At 44.7% G+C, this 22,631-nt stretch overlaps 2 protein-coding genes across 15 annotated transcripts in view; both read left to right on the top strand.

The window, feature by feature from the left end:
• Nucleotides 1-13,070, top strand: part of ZNF592 (zinc finger protein 592) — a 31,959-nt gene extending 18,889 nt beyond the window's left edge. For 2 of the 10 annotated variants that reach the window (XM_085516043.1, XM_015872319.3), the window contains 6 exons: nt 182-358; nt 1,134-1,293; nt 4,908-5,186; nt 6,440-6,552; nt 9,868-10,003; nt 11,301-13,070. In XM_085516043.1, coding sequence (XP_085372169.1) covers nt 182-358; nt 1,134-1,293; nt 4,908-5,186; nt 6,440-6,552; nt 9,868-10,003; nt 11,301-11,816 — 1,381 coding nt within the window. In that variant the 3' untranslated portion in view covers nt 11,817-13,070. Of the gene's footprint in view, nt 1-181; nt 359-1,133; nt 1,294-4,907; nt 5,217-6,439; nt 6,553-9,867; nt 10,004-11,300 lie in introns of all 10 variants that reach the window. The other 8 variants (XM_015872318.3, XM_015872317.3, XM_085516046.1 and 5 more) reach the window with 6 other exon arrangements.
• Nucleotides 13,071-13,367: 297 nt separating this feature from the next.
• SEC11A (SEC11 homolog A, signal peptidase complex subunit) lies at nt 13,368-22,241 on the top strand. Of its 5 annotated transcripts, XR_014934212.1 has the most exons (7): nt 13,368-13,452; nt 13,543-13,652; nt 16,795-16,944; nt 18,425-18,470; nt 21,172-21,291; nt 21,739-21,796; nt 21,951-22,241. XR_014934212.1 is itself a non-coding variant. In XM_015872344.3 (6 exons), exons 1-6 carry the CDS (start codon nt 13,402-13,404, stop codon nt 21,999-22,001), a joined length of 540 nt encoding a protein of 179 aa, XP_015727830.2. In that variant the 5' UTR covers nt 13,368-13,401; the 3' UTR covers nt 22,002-22,241. The 5 variants fall into 5 exon arrangements, 4 of the variants coding, with proteins under 4 accessions (XP_015727830.2, XP_015727831.2, XP_085371178.1 ...); XM_015872344.3 differs by lacking the exon at nt 18,425-18,470; XM_015872345.3 differs by lacking the exons at nt 16,795-16,944; nt 18,425-18,470.
• Nucleotides 22,242-22,631: the final 390 nt, after the last annotated feature.

Here is a 22,631-nt window from a genome sequence, read left to right as displayed (position 1 = left end):
CCAGATGATGAATTCCTGTATCATGTTCCTCCTTGATTCCTCTGCGTTGTTACTGAAGAGACTAAACAAGGACCTGCTGTAGCATGGTGTTTGTCTCCTGCCATGCTGCCTTCCATTGGTATGTGCATCTTGGAAGCAGTATCGCAGCTCTGATTCAGCTCTCTCCTTCTGCATCCCCTAGGTGCATTCATTGTGGGGTTGTCTTCATGACCCTGGCATTACTGAAAGTGCACATTCACGAGAAGCACTGCGAAGTCTTCCACAAGTGTTCTTTTTGCCCAATGGCCTTCAAGTCAGCAGACAGCACCGTGGCTCACATGACCAGCCAGCACCCAACAGAGCCTCAGAAGACTACTCAGTAAGTATTTCATATCTGCTCTTTTCCTTTGCTGGGTAGCTCTACAACTGCCTCTGCTTTCCCTCTCAGTTGGTTTTTCTTCTTTTTTTGTTGTTGTTTGATTCTGTCCTCATATCAGAAGAGCTGCCCCTTTGTCTGCTGGCAGAGGTTCATTCCTAACCATGGCCTGCTCTCCTTGATATAAATACTGCCTCCTTGGGTAGGAGAAGTTTGGGCAGGGAATAGTGAAACATCTGCAAACAGATCTTAATTGTCACCTTCTGGTCTAGCTGGAGCCGGAGTGGCACCTCTTGATAGGTAGCCTCAGGGTAACTGCTGATTTTGGCACCCCAAAGCAAGGGGACAGTTGTGCTGTGCAGCATTGCCCCAGAGGAAATCACTAGAGAGAAGCCTTTTGTTGTTTCCACTCTGCTGAGCCCTGAACTAATGCCAAAAATGCGTGCTGTAAGGGAGGGACCATGGAAAAGTGGAACTGAAAGGAATATACAGCAAGTGTACTCTGAGTCTGCACTTAATGTCACACACGTAGGTGGTTATGCATATGCATGTAAGTAAACTTATTTTTAGCAAGTTGTGGTACATGCCTGGGGCATTTTTTTTTTATTTTTCTCAGTTGAGATAATAGTTCAGTGGTCCATGTGGTTGTATGTTGACAATGCATTGAGAGAGCACAGCCCTCATTAGAAGCTTCAAAGTTGCTGAGATGACTTCTTCCACTGCCTTCTCAAGATAATTAATGAAGAGAGAGTGAGTTTTCTTTTTTAAATTGTTCCAGGGTGATCTACAAATGTTCTTGTGAGACTGTCTTTAACAAGAAGAAGCTGCTCCAAGAGCACTTCCAGCAGAATACCAACAAGTTGTTAGTGGGCGTGTTTAAGTGTCCACAGTGTCAGCTGGTGTATATGCAGAAACAGCAGTTAATGCAGCACGTTAAGGTAGGTAACTCCCACCACTTAATGATATGAGGTCCTAGTTTCTGAGTTCACAGAGAGTTTGCTTTGACTAAAGAAGTAGAATGTTCTTGAGCAATACATTAGTAGAAAAACAGACAGCAAAAATTTATGGTATTATGTGGAAAAATCAGTTGAGCACTTTGTATTACTTGGTGATATTGCAGGTGGTTACTCTCCTCCTTGTCTAATTCAACCTCGTGACAAAGGCTTACTTTCTACAGATAAATCTTTCTGATTGTTAACTGTTCTGTATTAAACCCAAGGAAGTGATTAAGCTTTGGGAGGCAGGGAGAAGTGTCCTCTGCCCACAGTACTACTGAATTCATGTAAGGAAAGCTGGATCTCCCTCTTCTGTGTACATGCATAAAAAAGAAGGGCTTTGGTTCCTTGTCCCTTTGGCAGCTGCCTCCAAGAGAGGAGGCACAGCATTTGATACATGCTTCCCTAACTTGCCTGCAGAACCAAAGGAGATTGCTAGAGGAGAATGACTGAGACAGAAGGGTCTGCCCTGGAGGTACCAGCCTTCAGGAGGTAGCTATGTTAAACTGTCATGTGAAGTTTCTAAGCCACTACTGATCATACTTGAGAAGTTGTGGCAGTTCAGTGAAGTTCTGAGTGACTGGAAAAGGGGAAATGTAACCTTGTTTTTAAAAAAGGAAAAAAAGGAAGACCCAGGGGACTACAAGGCAGTCATTCTCATATTGAATCCAGCAAGATCATGGAGCAAATCCTCTTACAGAGTATGGTAACATACATGGAAAACAGAATGGCTTCACTAAGGTAAAATTGTGCCTGAAAATGTGGTCTTCTATAACATCTTTACAATAATGGTGGAGAAGGGAAGAGCAAATTATGTCACTTATGTGGAGGTGTGCAAAACATTTGACAGTGTCTTATGTGACATCCTGATCTCTACAGTAGTCATGCATTTGACAGATGGAACACTCAGATCACCGGCTCAATATCTGCATGCAGAGCAGTGATGACTGGTGATCGTCCTGGGTCATTAATGGAACCGTCGTTATTTAACATCATGTCAGTGACATGGACAGTGGGTCGGAATGCACCCTCAGCAAGTTTGCTGGCAACACCATGCAGTGTGGTGTGATCAACACCCTGGAGGGATGGGATGTCATCCAGAGGACCTCAACAGACCTGAGAGGTGGGCCTGTGAGAACCGTATGAGGTTCAATAAGGCCAGGTGCAAGGTCCTGGGTCAGGACAATCCCAAGTACAAATGCAAGCTGAGCAGTAAGTGAATACAGAGCAGCCCTATAGGGAAGGACTTGGGTGTCCTGGTGGATGGAAAGCTCAACATGAGCTAGCAGTGTTCACTCATAGCCCAGAGAGCCAACTATATCCTGAGCTGTACCCAGAAGTATAGCTGGCAGATTGACGGAGGTGATTTTCCTCTACTCTGCTTTTCAGAGACCCCGCTGCAGCACTGTATTCAACTCTTGGACACCCAGCACAAGAACAATGTGGAGTTGTTGGTGCAAATTCAGAGGAGGGCCACAAAGGTGCTCCAGACCTCTGATCATCCCTGCTATGAAGACAGGCTGAAGAGAGCTGGGGATTATTGAGAGACCCTGGGAGTGTAGTGGCAGGGCAAAGTGGGAATGGCTTTAAACTAAAAAGGGGAGATTTAGATTAGATATTGTATGAGAATTCTTTACTCAGAGGGCAGTGAGGTGCTGGCACTGCTGCCCAGAGCTGTGGGTGCCCCATCTCTGGAGGTGACAAGGACACAGGTGGGCCCTGGGAAGCCAAATCTGGGGGCAGCCAGTCTGTGCAGGGGTGGAACTGGGTGGGCTTGAGGGTCCCTTCCAACCCAACCTTTTATATGGTTCTGTGATACATATGGAAAGCCTGTTGTCCATTTGGTGGAGGTTCTTGGCTGAAGTACCCAACCTCATTTGCAGGTTCTAGTCCCAATAACTTGTCCATAGTAGTTTGTGCACAGGCTGCCTGATGTTGGCACAACAGAACTTTCTACATTTTAATCACTGGGCTTCTATTTGGCCATCAATTGAGATTGTAATAGAAGGCGGCTTTTTGGCCGTGGCAAGGTGATAATTGCAATAACCCATCCATTTTCCTATCACATGACACTGCTTTATGCCATATGGAGTTTATAGGAGGTGCTGTCTGAAAGTCAGCTCACTTTCTGTGCTCCGTTATTCTTTTTTCCTTCCAGTGGTATAATAACAGCAGGCCTGGAGTAATGGATGATAATGTACTCTCCACTTATATAACACTTGAGATTTCCAGATAAGGAGAAAGGGGAAGTGTTTGTGTAACCCTGAATAGCTAGCGGTGCTGTGCCCTGCTATTACGTCAGAGCTTCTGCAGACATCAGCTGGCTCAGGTGCAAAGCACAAGCTTCTCACATCAGACCTTGTGTTTTGAAGCTTGTTTAGTGCCTAACCCAAGGAAAGGCTTCCAAGTGCCCTGGGGCCTTTGTGTGTTGAAACTTTACCCGTTATTAATTACTATGCACAATTAAACCTCTAAATTATCCTTTTGTGTGGATGAACTATCGTTGTTCCTAGGGGAATTTCTTGAGGCTTTTTTTGTATGTTGCTGTTTTATTTGTTTTGCGTTCCCACAGCTCTTCATTTCTTATTATTTTCTTTATGTTGAATTTTCTTTGTTAAAATAACTTTTTGGGGGACAGGGATTTTTGCCTGTTGAACAAGCAAAGAGCCTGAAGGCACATTCTGTATAAGGCTGATATCTGGCTTTGTACTTGCTTTTATTTGTCAAGAGCAAAGTTTTTAATTCTGAAAATGTGAATAGCAGTAGTCTTTGAATCATAGAATCACAAGGTTGGAATGGACCTACGAGATCATCTAGTCCAACTGTCCTCCCATTACTGATGCTACCACAAGCCACTAAACCAGCTCTTGTAGCTTCTCACCCAGACATGATCACGGAATTCTAGAATTCTCTGTTCTTGGAGATGTCAGAATGGCGACCAGCAAAACTGCTCTCTTGTACTTCCAGAGGGTGGACTTTGACCTGCTCAGGACACTTGTTGCAGGGGTCTCTTGGGAGTTGCTTCTTAAGGGCAAAGGAGTCCAGGTAGCCTGGACGCTCCTCAAGGTGGAAATCTTAAAGGCACAAGAACAGGCTGTCCCTGAATGCTGTAAGGTGGGTGAGCTGGTTTAGTGGCTTGTGGTAGCAATGGTAATGGGAGGACTGTTGGCCTAGGTGATCTTGTAGGTCCTTTCCAAACCTGTGATTCTATGATTCTTGAAGTAATGACAGTTAGCATTTCTCTCTCACTTTGTCTTCCCTTCTTATCTTGAGTGCTCAGGGCCCATACAAAATGTTAAACTGATAGCAGTGAGGAGTTCCTGTTGTCACATAGGATACATAAATAGAAGCTTCATGTTTCTTGGGAATATCTCTTACTGAGGGAAGTGCTGTGGTCAGCTTTGAGGAGAAATGGGAGAGTGTGCAGGGGCCATATGGTAACTTAGTGTTTGGAGGGGGCTTTTAAAATCTATTTATATGTGGTATTTATACATAAGGGTATGTAATACAGATTACAAATAGGTGATATGTTTGATGTTGTTATTTTTGTTTTCCAGGGTGTTCATGGAGTCCCCCAAAATCCTGAGGAACTCTTAAACTTTCGACAGAAGTCTGAGAAGACGTCAAGGAACCAGGTTCATAACCCACAAAAGGAGCTGTCAGTGGCCAATGGGACTTCCCACTCACCTCTGCCAAGGAAAGACATGAGGATGGAAGGACACAATCCCGAATCCAAGTCCAGGCTGAGAAGAACTGGTTGGACTTGCAAGGAATGTTCTCAGTGGTTCCCTGATCGGGAAACCTATGTGTCCCACATGAAGAGAAATCATGGAAGGGTACGGACTCGCACAAAACGTTTCAGCTGGGTAATGAGATAGTTTTAGCAAAAGAGTCTGGTGATCGTTAATATTTGAGGCAAAGAGAATTTGTTTGCCAGTTGACTGCACTGACAGAATGCTTTCTGTCCTTGGTCATATGCTCTACAACCTTATGTAACTTATCCATTTTGTTGTTCCTTCTCCCACTGCATTTAACGACAGGCTTTCTCCTGTGCTTGTTTATGTAAGTGGATGGAAAGTCTACTTCACCAGCTGGTGGTCCAACAGGTGGTCTAAACAAAGTTTCAGGAGGATGTAGAGTTCTTAATGACACTGTATTATTTGGTAGATACAACAGGTATATGGAGTGTACAGAGCTGTCATAAAATCTCAGTTTTTTTGGTTTTATTCAGTTCTGGCCTTGCCATGACCTAGTTCTGTCAGGTTAAGCCTTACTTGCTGGCAGAACATAGGCCAAGATGTGTGTGCCAGATTTCTAAGTACCTTGGTATCAGGACTTGTTTGAGTCACCCTTCTTGAATCTTATGAGCAGACACTGTGGAAATGTGGTTTATAGGCCTCAATGCCTTCTAACCTAGTGTGGGGAATGCTGAGTTGTGCACTTAAATATCAAGATGTGGGCAGGGTGAGAGTGCTGAATTTTCCTGTTTGAATTCTATAGGAGGAGGAAATTTGCCAAATATTTCAGTTTAATACATAATATGTCTTTGTTGTTTGAGATGATTCTTAAGTGGACTGCACACTTTGGGTATACAAAAGAGATAAGGAAAAGGAGAAAGCTAGCTACAGGGCAGAGTTTGGTATCATAAATGGGTAACAGGTGGTACTGTATGATGCTCTCTAACATACTGCCCTTCTATTGTGATGAGCTAGGAGAGGGAAGCTGTACTTCACACTGGGTCCTGCCATCTCCTGGTTGAGAATAGACCTTCCCTTGAATTAATTCTGCAGAGTCCTGCGGCAAAATGACTGCGCAGCAGAAGCGTCTAATGCAGTTTCTATCTTCGAAAAAAAAAGCAAGCATGTGGCTTAACTAGTTTTATAAGACCAGTGCTCCAGTACTGTTATTAGCCAACTGCTGGGCTGAATGTAAGTGAAACCCCAAAATTTCAGTTGCCTTTATCAGTGGAGGAGGGTTGTTTTGCACCCAAGAGGTGAGGTCCAGATGAGCAGCAGGGGAAAGTCAGAAAAAGGAAGTCAGTGCCTTTTTGTCTCCCTGCTACTGAAAGATATTTCTGTTCTTCTGCTAGGCTATGAAGAGATATCCCTGTCGACAGTGTGAACGCTCTTTTAATGCCTCCAACAGTCTGCGTAGACACATCCGCAACAATCACGATACAGCAAAGAAAATTTACACTTGCTGGTATGTACTGAATACCACATTTCAGATTTGTACTCAGTGATGGGCTAACCTTTCATGTTTGGAAGCCCTTTGTAGTAGATGATGCCTGCTCATCCTACGTCAGGCTAGAAATGACTGAGGGAGAGTGAGAAGACAAATATTTTAAATGTAAGCAACTTGGTGGCTAAAATAAGTCCTTGGGTTGGACTGAACAACACCCTTTTGGAAACTTAGGGTAAGGTTTGATTTGAGAACTGCAGGTCCAGCATGACATTTATAACAGCCTTATGGAACAGCCAAGAAAATACTGATCTAATCTTTGTTTCTTGGTTTCAGTAGTTATGCATCGTGCTTGTGTCTTTCCAATGGAAAAAATGGCACAGAAGGTGTATCAAATGCGAAGGGGTTGGGGCTGTAGGCCCTTTTATGCTGGCAGAAGTGTCTGCACAAGCTGCAGTGGAGAATCGAGCTCTCTGGATTTGTTTGGGAGGATGCTCCTCAGAGTAGGAGGATAGATTTGGAGACTCCAGATGAGCTGCATGAATCAGCAGTGAATGAAAATCTTGGCTGGTGAACATATTTTAAATGAGAATACAGTGTCAGTTCAGGACAAAGCTCAGTGCTTACAAAAATACCCCTGCAACTGTTCTTATCTGCTGTTGCAGAATAAGTCATATGCTGAACGATCACGCAAGCTTAATTCCTGTCTCAGATTCTGAGGCACTTTCTTAAAACAGAATTCCAGCACATTTGTGTTTGAAAGGACGTTTGTACTGATGTAGGTTAGGGGATTTTTTTTTATTCAACTGAAATTTTGTAAGAAAGCAAGTGTTCCTGAGGAATGTGCTGTGGATTTTTGCACTTAGATGACTAGAAAATTGTTTTGAAGTGTACATCTTTAGTGTGCTCCTTTCCTGTGGCCCACACGGTGAGCCATGGTAGCTTTGAGGACATGGATGAAGTATTGGCATCGTCACCACTGGAGCCTGATAGAAGCAAATTCCCAATGCATTTTCAGCCAGAATTTCTCAGCTTCCCTTTTCTTGTAACTGCACCATGACCTGCACCCTCTGGAGGAGATGAAGCATTGGTTCCCAGTACATTTCATTTTGCTTTAACTTTGTGGGTTGTTGGAGTTACGTGCTCCTGGTGTGTAGAAATCTGTTCTCTTTCGGATCAGTTGGTTTCAGAATAGGGTGTATCAGAATCAAAATAGTAGAGAAGGAGGATTTGTTTAGGAATAATGTCCTGGGATACGCATTAGTTTTACAGATCCTTGGGTCCAGTTTTTCCTGTTACTTTTCAGAACAATGTGCAGCTGTGCATCTATAGTTCACCCATGTGTTCATGGTCGTGCATTATTTGCAGCAGAGAAAACTGAGCTACATATTCCAGTGAATTGTGGTTGTGTTTAATTCTCAAGCTTGTAGTTGCTCAAAATCTGCTAATGAGGTCTCAATTAGACAGTGGTTGTGCCCTCTTTAATCATTATATTTCAGTAAGTCTTACACTACAACACATTAAGACTTCTCCTTAAAACACTTGTGCCAGTATCTCCAACAGCTGCTCTTCGTTTGGATCTCAGGACTTCTGATTGGTCTTCCCTTCAGCTGGGTGACCTGAGCAGGTCTCATTACTGAGCCTTCCTATTAACAGACCCTGCAAGTACCAGTCTCAGTGCCTTAACTTTGTGTCATCCTCTTGTCTTGGATTTCCCCTTGAAGACCAGAAGCATGAGTAAAATCTGTCAATGACCCAATAGTCTGGTATTTCTGTGGCTCCAGGTGTGTGGCTACAGGCTCTTGTAGTTACCCCCTTGCATCTAACATTTAGAGCTGTGATTTGCCCTTCTTGCCCTGCCCTGCTTAAGTCTCAGCCTTGTGTTAACTTTCAAGGGTGAAACCAGTGGCAGAGGACTTGCTTAAGCTCCCTCCTGCCAAGTCTGTCAATGATGTAGTTAGGAAAGCATCTTTTAGCTATTCACGTGAAAAGAATTCCAAATTAGAACAAATTGCAAGGCATTTTCATGTTTTATATATTTTCTTTCATAATTCACTTGGTAATTGTGCTCAGACCTTGCTCTTATTTTCCCAGTCTTAGGTATAAACTGTCTGGAACACTTGATTTTCGGCATGTTTTTTTTTGATAAATACCGCTTAATAACCTCTCATCCTGCCTCCCTGAAGGAGAAAAATCCACAATTAAATATTGATTTATCTTTTAAGCAATTCCTGTTTAAAAAACAAACAAACAAACAAAAAAACAACAGGAATAGTCAGTGAGTACATCTGTGTTTTAACGTCATTACTGACCATTGCTTAATTCCTATCTAGTAGGGAAGCTGGAAGATCAGTAGGAATCTTTTTCTCTCCTGTCCAAAAAGGCCTTTTTCTCCCAGATACGCTCCATCCTTGATTTGCTGCTTTTCATCCCCTGCTGCCTGTGTTTCAGCTTTCAATTTGTGCATTGCGGAGAGACCTGATGTTAATTGCCTCATCGCTCAGCTTGTGGACCTTCCCCACATCACACTGGCCGACAGCAAAGAGTACAAAGTCAACCTTGGCTTTCCTGATTGCATTCTGAGTGCTCTTTGCACCCGACTGTGCTACAGAGAGGTGTTTTTTAGGTTCCTGCGAGACCTGGCATTTATTTCCAGTAGACCTTGGTCATCTGAGAGGGCAAGTTAATAGCTGGCTCTTCCATTTCACATCTCCTTTTGAAGCTTCAGCATAGCTTCTGGCATCTCTTAAATCATTCTGGGTTTTAATGTATTTACTTTCACATAAATTATGCATTTGTGAGTGCTTTTGGCCATGTGAGCTGGAAATTCAGAAGTTTTGTAAGAATTTCAAGTGTGTTATGATGAACATGGTGCTGTGGATGTAATACTGCACTGGTTGTGGGACCTACAGGGCTCCTCCTTGTTGCACACAAAGTGAGGTCTCTCTGTGCATTGCTGTCCCGAAAGCTGCTCTTCTCCTGTTCTTTTTTCATCTTGATTACTTACCTTGTGCTTGTGCAGCATGTATCACAGTGGCCCTGATCTCCAGTCATCCCTGTATTTATTAAGTACTGTACTGTAAGTAATACATGCCCCACTTTCATCCTTGTTCATCCTTACTGCAGTAAACTTTTATTGTTTTTCTGTCAGGGATAATATTTTATTAGTAAAATGGTGATTTCCTGTCTCTTTTGGTAATCTAATAGTACATTACTCAGCAACATCTGTCTCCTATGACACCTATTGGTTTGGTGCATAACGAAGAGCTGTTTGGATGAAAGAGCAGTTGGGCATTTCCTCTAATAAATTCTCTTTGTTTTGTTTTTATTTCCAAGGTACTGCACAGATGAAAATCAGACTTTTTCTCAGCTGTTCATGCTGGAGAATCACATCAGCCTCATGCACGGCATCAAAAGCCCAGACTTATCCCAGATGGCCAAAGCAAAAGTTCCAGAGAGAGACACAGCAGAAGTAACTCATACATTTTCATTGAAAAATAAATGTACCTGGCGAGTAGCAGTCCACATGGGGTAGTAAACAAGTGGTATTTGTGGCAGTAAAGCCCACTCACTTTGAAATATGTCAGATTTCCCTTCTGATCTCCCAGTTCCATCTAGTTTGTTTCTAGCAGTGTCATGATCTGAACTGAAAGTGCAGCTGAGCTGCAGCAGCACTGGAGCAATGCGTCTTGCATTTTTCAAGATGGTTTTGAACATACGGCCCTGTGTTTACTGGCCTTTTTCAGTCCACTTTGCAACCAGAACTACTTTAGGTTTGTTTTTTACCCTCGTTTTCCCATGCCACTGGGTCTGAGAATCTGGTACATTTTTTCTGCTTTCTCCCTTTCTGCTTTTTTGTTACTACTTACACAAAGGTTTCTGGTTTAACTCATACTAGATCTGTTACTTATGAGCACTGCATTCCTCCTCAATGGGACTGTGCCATTTTTTTTCAGCAATGGTAACTGTCCAACTGATGTTATTTTGGGTTGGTTTGGAGTGGAAGGTTGGCAGGTTGAGCTCCTTATTCCATTTAGTTTAAAAATAGAAGGAATATAAAGGAAAATCTGTTACTGTTTATCCGCCACCAGTACTGTAGCACTGAGGGATTGCAACCAAGACCCTTCTGTGTTTGTGTAGTGATCCCAGGCATGGAGAAAGGGAAACCTGGAATTCACTTCTGTGAGCTGGTGGCTGCTTCCCCAACACAGATCTGTGCACCTGGGGAGCTGGCTGCACGCTGCTCTAGCTGTGTTTCAGACACAAGCCAAACCATATGCAAAACAAAGTCTGTGAGGTGCTTCTGGATGGGGAGATAACAAAATGACACAAAGGGACACATGATCGAGCCATCCTCGTAAGAGGACACTGTGCTGCAGGATGATGTGGTAGAGGGCATGAGACAATGAGAGACGGCATGAAGAAAAAGAGTAGAGGGAAAAACATTCAGCTTCTCCTTCCCATGGTTTTTCTGCCTTGCCAGCCCCTCCCAGAGCTCCCATCTCGCTTTGCAAGGCAGCAGTTGACATTCTGCATATTGTGATGATGGGCAGAGTTGGCATTGATGTAACCCTGAGCTGTTTGGGTATTGATAGGAAAGACAATACAAGAGGAGCCCCTAGGCGTGCTGTTGTTTAATTTGTAACAAAATACCTGTGTGTATTCACCCTCAGATGCCTTCAATTGTATGTGTGGGATTTAGCAAACTAAGATGCTTATTATTCTGTGGGCTCAGACAAAGAAGTAACTCGTTAATCTTATTTTTTAAGGCAAGATCTCCAAAGAGGATGGCAGTGAACGAGCTGGATCAGGCAGAGACCACTGCAGGTTCAGACGCACCGCCAGCCAAAAAACTGAAAGCGCATTGGAAATGTGCAAAATGTGGATTCGTAACAGACGTCAGTACTGAGTTTCAGGAGCACATACCTCAGCACAAGACAGACAGCTCCACATATCAGTGCTTGTTCTGTGGCTTGTGTTACACATCTCAGATCTCTCTGAACAGACACCTCTTCATTGTTCACAAAGTAAAAGATGAGGAGGAAGAAGAGGATGACGAGGAGCAAGAGGAGGGAGAAGAGGAGAGGGAGAAGCTACGAGCAGAGACGAATGAAAACGGACACGAGGGGTATAATGGCGAGATGATCACTACGGCCGAAGAAGGAGGCCTGGAATGCAAAGAGTGCAAAACTGACTCAGCTCTTTGTGAGCACAGGCAGACGTGTGGTATGGAGGGTCCTCGCAGCACCTCTCAGAACAAACATTCGAAGTCTCTTAAGACTTAGAAGCAAAACAAAAACTTTTTGCTCCGTTGGGGTTTTTTTCTTTGGGGGTTTTTATTCAAAATACTTGGTGGGGATGGGACAAATCATTGGTTTCTTGGGATGGACATTGCTTTCCGTTAACTTCCATTTGTAAGGGAAATTTGGGAAAAAACAAGTACCCTGCCATTGCATCCTGAGCACTAACTCTCTGCCAGCTCAGAGAGTTGAAAAGGGAAAGCAGGGCTGGAATCCTTCCTGGAGCTTGTCCAACTCCTGAGGATCAAGGAGCACTTTCTGCACCTGCAGTTCCCTAGAGATGAGCTTTCCTCCTTTGAGTGCACTGCCTCGGCCTCTGCCCACAGCCCCAGCCTTGCCTTCCCCATCTCCCTTTCTGTCTGCATCTATTTATGATTTACGTTTCCCATTCTGCCTTTTTTTAATTCACTTTAATTCATAACGCTGTCTCAGCAAAGCATGCCTGTCAGGGCCGTGCTGACTGACCCGAGATTGTCTATGTTTAATGGGGACGGGCCTGAGTTGTACTCAAGCCTGCATTTAATTTATTATGCTAATAACAGTCATGTTTTCCAAAAGGTAATTTAATGAAGCATCATAATTCTTAATCACCCTGAAACAGAATTTTGTAGCCCCTTCTTGGGAGAGCACAACCACAGTGGGAGGGAGGTGGGTGGGTACAGAATTAAGGCATTACGGTCCCAAAAACGAGACCTTCTCACCAGGACCTGTGGGGTCCTGGCAGGGAGGTGGTGAGGGCTCCTACAAGGCTGGTCTACAAGCCGCCATCCCCTTGGCAGTGCTGCTCCCTCCTGCCTCAGTTTCCCTTATTCCTTTGGAGACATTTATGTCCATGTAGTCATATTGACTCTGTGCCGTTTCCTCATTGTCCCCCCATCACACACGTTTCATGTAATATAATTATCTCCTATACTTTTTTTTTTATGTTGAGCCAGAATCCTGCTCGTTATTGTTTACTATGACAATGTTTAAATAATTTAAGAACTATTTATCTTATTGCATATGAATTGCTCACTTTCTTGTCTCGATGTGTTTTGATACAAACAGTTTGGACTCTTTGTATTTTTTGATACCGTGTACATTAGCCTAGGGAATGTTTTACAAGGTAGCCTATGTAGAGTACCAATAGCAGGGGGCTGTGGCTCCCAAGCCATCACATATCTATTTAATCTGCAGTGGCATTTGTGCCTTGCTATAATGTTTACTTCAAAGTATTTCAAATAAAAGCATCCAACAGTGCTCGTGGTGTGGTGTTTGTGTGCCAAGGGGAGGGGGGCTGTGAGGAGCTGGGGGTGTGCAGCCTGGAGGAGAGAAGGCTGCGGGGAGACCTCAGTGCGGCCTGCCAGGACCTGAGGGGAGATTATAAGCGGGAGGGTGAGCGACTTCGTACCTAGGGCGGTAGTGATAGATAGGCCGAGGGGCAGTGACCTTAACAGGGGGATGGAGCTCCGCCCCCTTCCACGCCCCCCCCCGGGGCCGCCCTCGCTTTCCTCGAGCGGGGCCGAACCGGAAGCGGCTGAGCGCGCGGGCGGAAGGGGAAGTGCCGCGGTGCCGTGTCCGTAGCGGCGCGATGTTGTCGCTGGACTTTCTGGACGATGTGCGGCGCATGAACAAGCGGCAGGTGCGCGGCGGGGCGGGCCGGGCCGAACCGGGCACAGCACCAGGACACGGCCCGGCCTGACCCCGCCGCCCCCTTCTGCTTCCCTCCCAGCTCTACTACCAGGTGCTGAACTTCGGCATGATCGTCTCGTCCGCCCTCATGATCTGGAAGGGGCTGATGGTGGTGACGGGCAGCGAGAGCCCCATCGTGGTGGTGCTGAGGTAACGGCGCGGCCGCAGCGATGGAGGCGGGCGGTGTGGGTGGTGCGCGGGTAACAGTCACTGTGGTGATGATGGCTGTGGTGATGATGGCTGTGGTGATGATGGCTGTGGTGATCACGGCTGTGGTGATGATGGCTGTGGTGATGATGGCTGTGGTGATCACGGCTGTGGTGGTGCCGTGGGTCGGTGATGGCGGTACCTGCCTGTCCGGCACTATGGACCATGTTCTGAACTCAATTCTCAAGGTGCTACCTCACCAGTGCTGAGAACAGACGGATGATCACCTCTCTGCTCCTGCTGGTCACACTATTTCTAATACAGGCCAGGATGCCATTGGCCTTCTTGGCCACCTGGGCACACTGTCGGCTCATGTTCAGCCGAGCATCGACCAACACCCCCAGGTCCCTTTCCTCTTCACAGTCATACAGCCACTCAGCCCCAAGCCTATAGCTCTGCATGGGGTTATTGTGGCCAAAGTTCAGCACCCGGCACTTGGCCTTGTTGACCCTCAGCCCATTCTCCTCAGCCCAGTGATCCAGATTATCCAGATCCCTCTGAAGGGCCTCCCTACCCTCAGGCAGATCAACACGACCTCTCAACTTCGTGTCATCTGCAAACTTACTGAGGGTGCACTCAATCCCTCATCCAGGTCATCATTAAAGATATTAAACAAGATGGGCCCCAGTACCGACCCCTGGGGGACACCACTTGTAACGGGTCACCAGCTGGACTCCATTAACCAGTACCCATTGGGCACGGCCCTCTAACCAGTTCCTAACCCAAAGGAGGGTACACCTGTCTAGGCCACGGACAGCCAGTTTCCCCAGGAGAATACTGTGAGAGGCTGTGTCAAAGGCTTTGCTGAAGTCTGGGTAGACTACATCAACAGGCTTTCCCTCATCAACCAGTCTGGTCACCCAGTCATAGAAGGAAATGAGGTTGGTCGAGCATGACCTGCCTTTCATGAATCCGTGCTGGCTGGACCTGATCCCCTGGATGCCACGCAAGGGCTGTGTGATCTCAACCAAGGTGATTTGTTCCATAACTTTCCCTGGTACTGAGGTCAGGCTGACAGGCCTGTAGTTCCCTGGATCCTCCTTAGGGCCCTTCTTGTAGGTTGGAGTCACATCATCAAGCCTCCAAACCTCCAGGACCTCTCCAGTTAACCAGGAGCACTGGTAGATGGTGGATTGCGGCTCAGCAGTCACCCCCGCCAGCTCCCTCATCACCCGAGGATGGAGCCCATCTGGTCCCATGGACCTGTGGCAGTCCAGGTGGAGGAGGAGCTCTTTAACTGCCTCCATCTGAATCACTGGGGGTGTATTCTGCGTTCCATCCCAGTCTTCCAGGTCTGGGCGTAAAGGACCCTGAGGATAACTGGTCTGCCAGATGTAAAGAAGGCACTGAGGACCTCAGCCTTCTCCTTATCCTCACTGTTCACATTCCCCACTTCATCAAGTAAAGGGTGGACACTTTCCTTGGTTCTTCTCTTACCATTGATATATTTGTAAAAGGATTCCTTATTCTCTTTTACTGTAGTGGCCAATCTAAATTAGAGTCGGGCTTTTGCCTTCCTAACTTCCTCCCTGCAACTTCCTTGTAGTCTCCCCAAGTATCCTGTCCCTGCTTCCAGAAGACATAGACTCTTTTTTTCCAGAGTCTCAACAATAGTTCCCAGTTCATCCACACCGGCTACCCCTACAGCTCACCTTACAGCATTCAGGGACAGCCTGTTCTTGTGCCTTTAAGATTTCCACTTTGAGGAGTGTCCAGGCTTCCTGGACTCCTTTACCCTTAAGGAGCGACTCCCAAGAGACCCCTGCAACAAGTGTCCTGAGCAGGTTAAAGTCCACCCTCTGGAAGTTCAAGAGAGCAGTTTTGCTGGTCACAAAATGCCCGAAGGGATGGGATAGGTGCTGCTCATTGGTGCTGGTGTGAGGACAAGAGGTGCTGGGCACAAACTGGAGCACAGGAGGTTCTGTCTGACCATCAGCCAGCCTTGTGCAGGTGATGGAGCACTGACATAGGCTGCCCAAAGGGGCTGTGGAGTCTCTGTGGGGATGTTCAGAAACCACCTTTATGTGACCACTTCTCTCTGGGTGTCCTCATACATGTGTGGCTGAAAATAAGGGATATCACCATAACTGGATATGTTTCAGATGTTGTGTGTTGCCTTGCAAAAGCATGATGCCATGGGCACCACCCATGGTATGCCCTACTTGTGTCCTCCTTTCTGGGTCAGATTCCTCCTGGGTGGAGTTCTTGGGCAGTGACTGGGTTCTGCATGGGTATCAGTGCGTTTTTACATCGTTGTTAATTATCGCGTGCCATTTAACAAGGCTCAAAAAGAAAAGACTTAAAAGCAAGTGGCAGTCTTGATGGATCCTTTGAAGCTCAGGGGGGATGTTTTGCACTGCTCTTCCCAGTGAGTAAGATGTGGGCCGTTAGGTCACATCCTCTCTTCTTATCTCCTGAACAGCAGCTTCTCTACTGTCTCGAGATAAAACAGTTAAAGTTCATTGTTTCCTGTTGTATTGCATTATTTATTTGGAATTAGGAAGGTTAAGTATTCGGTAACAATTGCCATTTACCAGACAGGAGAAAAACAACTTGAATAGCAATGCCTGAAATGAGATAGTTAAGCAAAGCGATGAATCACAACAAAGAATTTTTAGCACGTTCGGTCTGTTTGTTCCAGATGGGAACATAAGAGCCCATGTGTTTTCAGCGCTGTGTTCTCAAGGACCGTCTATCTACCTGTGAAAAATAAAATGTAAAAGCTCCCTCCCCACCACTGCAGCACTGCCAATGTAGCACAGTGAATTCAGTGCTTGGAGCGAAGATGCTGCTCCTTTCCAGCCCTGTTATGAGGAAGGGAGCATAAAGACTTGTCTGTTGGTATGATTTTAACCCTTACCACTGGCAGTGATCTTTTCCTACCATGCCCTAATTGCTGCTGGTATAGAGATAGAAAATCCAAATGGAATAGGGATTATACACATGCCAGTCCTCCAAGCCTGTGCCATTATATTAGGCATTCTTCTTTAAGGACACTGCAAGCTTTCTCTTAATAGACTATAAATGTTGAAGCCTGATTCTCGGTGTTTAAATATTGCTCAATTGCTCCTCTTCTTTTTTTCAGTGGAAGCATGGAGCCTGCGTTTCACAGAGGAGATCTCCTGTTCCTAACAAACCGAATTGAAGATCCAATCAGAGTGGGAGAAATTGTGGTCTTTAGGATAGAAGGAAGGGAAATTCCTATAGTCCATCGTGTCCTGAAAATTCACGAGAAGTATGTTAAGAGTTCTGGGGGGCTTCTATTGCAATTGTTGAATTAGTTGTCTTTTTCCTCATCTCCTTGGTTAGGTGAATGTGTGGAACTTCATTGAAGAGCTATCCAAGTGTTGTAGGAAGCAAGGTCAAAATTTCCAGCAGTCCAGATCTATCCCCTTTGGTTTCCTTATGAAGATCAGCTGCAGAGCGCCCAAACTGGGGAGTCTGTCCCGGTATCCTGAACTTACCCTGTCATGTAGCATCTCCTGTCATTTCCATCCCAAATTGCCTCTTAACTTCGCTGTGTTGTCTCCTCTAGGTGTGGATACAGTGGGTATGTTAAGTGACTATCGAAGTAGAACTTTATGCATAAAGAGCATTTTCAGTGCAGCATGCACCACTTTAAGTTTTGAGTGACCTAACCAGGGGTAGGGTGATTTTTGTACAGAGTTTTCTTCTCTGTAGGAATCATTGTAGTATCATTATGCTCAGAGTGTCTAGATGGACTGCACTGTCCTTTGTATTCAAAATCTTGAGCAGGGTGCGTGTCTGAAGGATTGAAAGAAACAGTTATTCTGGTTTGATTACTGAACAGGGTTTGGTTATCCAAGCAAGACTTTCTCTTCAGTTGTGAGCCTCCTTATTTGTCTGTTCTGAAACAATTGGGACTGCTCAAGACCAGTGGGGATAAGTCAGTGGGGATAAGAGCCCTGTGAGAGATGTGAGTGAAAGCTTCTCCTTGAACTGAATCCCTGTTTCTTCAGGCCAGCTCTGAGAAGAGATCTGTATGTGTAACCCTATTTGAATGGGGTCCCAGCATCTTTTTGCTCAGTAAATGCCTGCTGCATTAGGAATGAACTGGAGCTGTACCAAGGCTCAGAGATCTGTTTCTAGATTTAACGAATCACTTGCATTATATGTAAAGGTAGCATTCAAGGGTTGTCATAGGATAGAATGGCTTAGATTGAAAAGGACCTCAAGGACCACAAACTCCAACCATCCTGCCACAGGCAGGGCCATCAACCTCCATATCTAATGGGATATCTAATCAGGCTGCCCAGGGCCCCATCCAACCTGGCCTTGAACACCTCCAGGGACAGGGCATCCACAGCTTCTCTGGGTTGCTGTAAACCAATGAGGTTGAAGTGATTCTCTCTCAAGTATTTGTGGCAGCCACAGATGTTGGAACATCTAGACTGCTCTCCTGACCCAACTCAAGCTCAACCAGCTTCATGCACATAAATAGTTCAGCTAAAATCTTGACTGTGAGAGTGTTGTAGGCATAGCAGATTGTTTGCTGTACAGATTGATTCTACCTCCAAAACCTATAGTGTGTTAGTTGTTTTTCAAAGTATTGGTTCTTGATAGTATTAATTTAAAAATAAGGTTGGTATAGGCAGTTAATCTGCTATCTATCACTGCTCACACACCTTTTGAGATATCTTGGGAACTCTTTTAAGTGAAACACTACTTTCCTTCTCCCCTGTTGCATGCAAAAGTCTCATCTGGGCTCCAGTGCTGCTGCTCGGACTGGTGATTGAAGAGGTAAGAAAAGTCAGGGTGTTCTCTGTCTGCTTTCAGCCACTTTTTGGGAAGGAGGAGCAGAAATATGCTCTCAGTGTAACAGTTTGTCTCCAGACATTCTTCACCCTGTTTTTTGCCCGGCTTTATCTCAGCACTAGGTATCCAGTGCTTTTTTGTTTTTGTTTTTTAAAGTGGAACCATAGTACCAATCCTAGATTTTTTTGAAGTCAAGCCATTCTCCAGTGTTTTTGATTGCATTAAAACAAACAAACAAAAAAAAAACCAAACAAAAAACAAACAAACAAAAAAAAACCCACCAAACCACAGAAATGTGATCCTTATGTTATAAAGATAAAACCGAAAAATGAGTTGTGTGGCCTGAAGCTGAGCATTGGAGGCAGCTCATACTTTGAGGTATCAGTTGCTTCTCTCATTAGTTGAATATTTTTCTGGTGATGGTTCTGAATTCAGGAATTTCCTCTGAATGGGGTCCAGTTTGTTTCTGTAGTCATGGGCTGAGAATGAAAATCATGAGCAGACTCTGTGAAAGCTAACAAGAGCCTCAAAATGAAGAAAAACAGAATACCCTGTTGTCCGCTGTTTTGTGGCAACTGGGGCTCTAGTTCATGTCAGTATTGTTTCAATGAGAAAAGCTTTTTCTACTTGCTAGATTTTTCTTAATTGTTCAGAATAAAATTCAGTTTGTTCCTTATCACTAAATGCAGTCTGCCATCAAAACTGACGCAGTGGTTGTGCAGGAGGGCCAGCCTGGCTTTCTTTTTATCTTTTGGACAGCAGAACAACTCTGCTGTGGGCTTCTCACACAGGTTCATGATACAGCACGGAAGCAGTTCAGTAAGATGGTGAGCTCCTACACCGTCAGTCTTCACAAATAAAACTCCATTATCTGTGTGTATGGGAACTATTGAATAGCAGCCTGAACCTCTGATTGACCACCTGAGGTGAGCACTGGGTCAGCTGTGGGAGCACAGGTGAAGGCAATTCAGGTGTGTGACCAGAAGGGGTGGAACCTGGCTGTACCTCTCCTAGACCCTGTTTAATGGCTGACTGCCACTGGGGAAGGTTCTCTTTCTGGAGATTGCTCCCTATGGAGTTTTCTCTGAGAACCTACAACATCAGTGAGCATTTCATTTATCTTCGATTATCTATTTCCACCACAATAATCTTTCTAATTACACAACCTGTAAAATACCATCCTAACCACACCACTCTGCTAACTGTACGTTTGTTGGTTGTACACTGTGCCTTTGGGTATCTTTGTCTTTTTCCAGGCTCTGTAAGTAAGCTGATGGGTTTTTGCTATTTCCATACTGTGAGCCAGATGTGCTTTGAAGAGAGATCTGTTCTGTTTTTTCCCTCTTTTCCCTTCCAAGGCTCTCCTATCATGTAACACAGATTGTTGTTTGGCTGTGATGAGAACAGCAGGGGCTCGAGGATCCGCGTGCTTTCCTGTACAATTCTTGACCTGTTGTTTCTCTGAGGAAGCCAACAGAATTGACAGCAGGAAAGCTCCTGCTTGGCATCTGCCTCCACATACCACAGGGAGGCAGTGGGGATGTCCAGTCCCCAAGCAGTGGCACCGACCGCTGCTTTGAAACAGGCATTGCCAGCTGTCCATCCAGCCAGGTGGAAATGCTTGGAGAAGGGAGAAGAGAGTAAAACACAATGTGTAAAGCAAGACAGCACTGTTTCCAGGTCAGAGCAACAGTTCAACTACTCCTGGATCCTGGTTCTGATGAGTTAATGAAGGAAGAATTAGTTAAAGGAAGGATTAAATTAGAAGAAATGAAAGACTAAAAAGAATGCAAGAATTAAAGACCAAAGAGAATATACAGCGATAATTTCCCTGCTTTCTGTAAAATATGGTTTCAATTGAGATTTGATAGTTCTGTATTAATAGCCCCATTTTCATTTTGATGTGGGTATCTGGTCACTTACTGATGTCATTCTTTGCCATCCCAAATACTCTGTCATTGAGATATAGTTCAGTTTGTACCTGCTGCCTCTGGTTTTGTTGGAATCTGGGTGTTGTATGAGAAGAGGCAGTGAAAAGCTGCTTGTAGCTCTCAGTGTCACATGGAATTGCTGTCATGTCTCCTGTCAGTTCTGACATTTCCAGGCTGAAGAGCCTTAGTCTTTTCTTTGTACAGAAGTGGTTCCAGATCTTATTAACCATTTCTGAACCTTCACCAGGTTTTCTCTCCAAAAGGGATGTAGAGGGTTCAGAGCTTTCAAGATGTAGGCACATCCTGAGTTCATGTCATATCATGTTCTGTTGTGTCCCTCTTTCCTAATAATTTCTGTGTTTCAGCTTGTTCCTGACCACTGCTGAGTAGAACTGTATGCTCCAGAGCCTCATTTTCATATAATCATAGAATTATAGCATTTGTATAGAATGGAAGAAGGGCACAAGAGAGGTCAAATGCATAGGCACAGTAGCTGCACCTTCACTGGAAATGGATGGTTCTGTTCTTAAACTCTGCAGGAAAAGTTGCCTGATGCCAGAATTCATTCTTCTTTTGCATTTTTTTTTCCCCAAACACAGTCTTCTTTCCTCTGCCTTCAACAGTTTCCCTCTTTCATCCTGCTTGAACATCTAGGACATATTTGCTTCTAGTATCTTTGCATTAGTCTCAACACGCTTGTTCTAGTACAGCTGTAAAGAAGTTCTTTGACTTATCTTTCTGACTTATTTTGCCAGGCAAAATGGTGACATCAAATTTTTGACAAAGGGAGACAATAATGCTGTGGATGACAGAGGGCTGTACAAACGAGGGCAGCACTGGCTGGAGAAGAAGGATGTAGTAGGAAGAGCACGAGGGTAAGTAGAGTTGAGAAAGATGCAGCTTTTTGTATCGCTCTTCCCCTGTGCTGCCTGTTATCCCCCCTCTCCCAATGAACTTTCCCCACTGGATTTTTGTGACCTGCATGAAAGCATTCCAATTGGTACCATGGGGAGTTAAAAGGCAAATGTAGTTGCGTTCTGAGCTTGGCCCAAGTGAAGGCATCAAGCTGTGAGCTGCATCACGAGATTTTGATACTGAACGGACACCAATGCAAAGGCAGTGTGTGCTCAGGCACAATGAGAATTTGTGTCAGAATTATTTTTGCAAGTCACAGTCCTTCCGGGCACAACAGAACTGAATTTCTAAGGTTGATGCTGACATAGGAACAAATCACCAGCTATACTAGCAGAGGTTATGTGCACCCTTGAATACTCTTTTTAATTATTATTATTTTTTTAATGATAGAATCTTTATTCTTGTAGGTTTGTGCCCTATATTGGAATAGTGACCATCTTAATGAATGATTACCCCAAATTTAAGGTAAGAGTTCTTTCATTTTCTCCCCGACCAGCTAAGGTTACTTTATGAGAACTTTATGTGCTTGGGCAGAACTGTTTGCCCAGTACTTCTAATCTTGTTGCTGCATCTTTAGAGGTGAGTGTGCACTCTTTGTCTCTTGTGCTTTATCTTACAGTATGCAGTCCTCTTTCTACTGGGTTTATTTGTGCTGGTCCATCGAGAGTAGCCTGTTGCACTGAAGTTCGTAGTGAAGATTCCATGGATTTTGTAGGTGAATGTTTTAAGTAGAAGACGATGGTCCGATGTGCCGGGAGGAAGAAGAAAACGTACATTTCAAAGCTTCTTGCCAGTTTGGGTTTGTTTTGTTTTTTACTGCCTAAGGGTGAATGTTTGTCACAGTATTTCCAATGGTTTGTCACATTTTAGCATTTTTAGTGAGTTTTTTATATTAAAACTTTAAGCCAAACTGTTCAGTGTTTGTACTTTGAAGCTGAGCTTCCTCTCCAAGTGCCTTCAGGACTGTGTCCTTTAAGTCTGTGCCTCCGCTGGGCAAGCGTGACCTGTCCCCTTACTGACTGAACTGTCAAATGGTGATCTGTGGAGGTCATGGTTTCTTTCCAATTTAGAACTGGAATAAAGATTTTTCATCTTGCCCAGCATCTCGACACATTCTTTGTTATTGCCCAGCCTCGTTGCCAAGTTTCCCCAGGGAAGGGGTAGGCTTTGTCATTGCTAATGGACTCCTAGAGCCCAGTGAATTAGCTTATCCTCTCCTTACAGAGTAGCAGCTTCTCCTCTCCTTTCTTTTTGAAGAGTAAGCAGTCCCGAGCTGTAGTATTCAGTATTTCTGTGTTAC

This window comes from Coturnix japonica, chromosome 14, assembly GCF_054131305.1.
Source record: "Coturnix japonica strain WE chromosome 14, WE-NBRP24, whole genome shotgun sequence".
Taxonomy (NCBI): Eukaryota; Metazoa; Chordata; class Aves; order Galliformes; family Phasianidae; genus Coturnix; species Coturnix japonica.
This window is presented reverse-complemented; position numbering and strand designations above follow the sequence as displayed.

Bases quoted from the DNA above. Each gene is read 5' to 3' on its own strand.
- SEC11A (XM_015872344.3), top strand. From the start codon at position 13,402: ATGTTGTCGCTGGACTTTCTGGACGATGTGCGGCGCATGAACAAGCGG. The intron at 13,653-16,794 runs GTAACGGCGCGG...TCTTTTTTTCAG, and splicing joins CCCATCGTGGTGGTGCTGAG to TGGAAGCATGGAGCCTGCGT. The intron at 16,945-21,171 runs GTATGTTAAGAG...TTATTTTGCCAG, and splicing joins GTCCTGAAAATTCACGAGAA to GCAAAATGGTGACATCAAAT.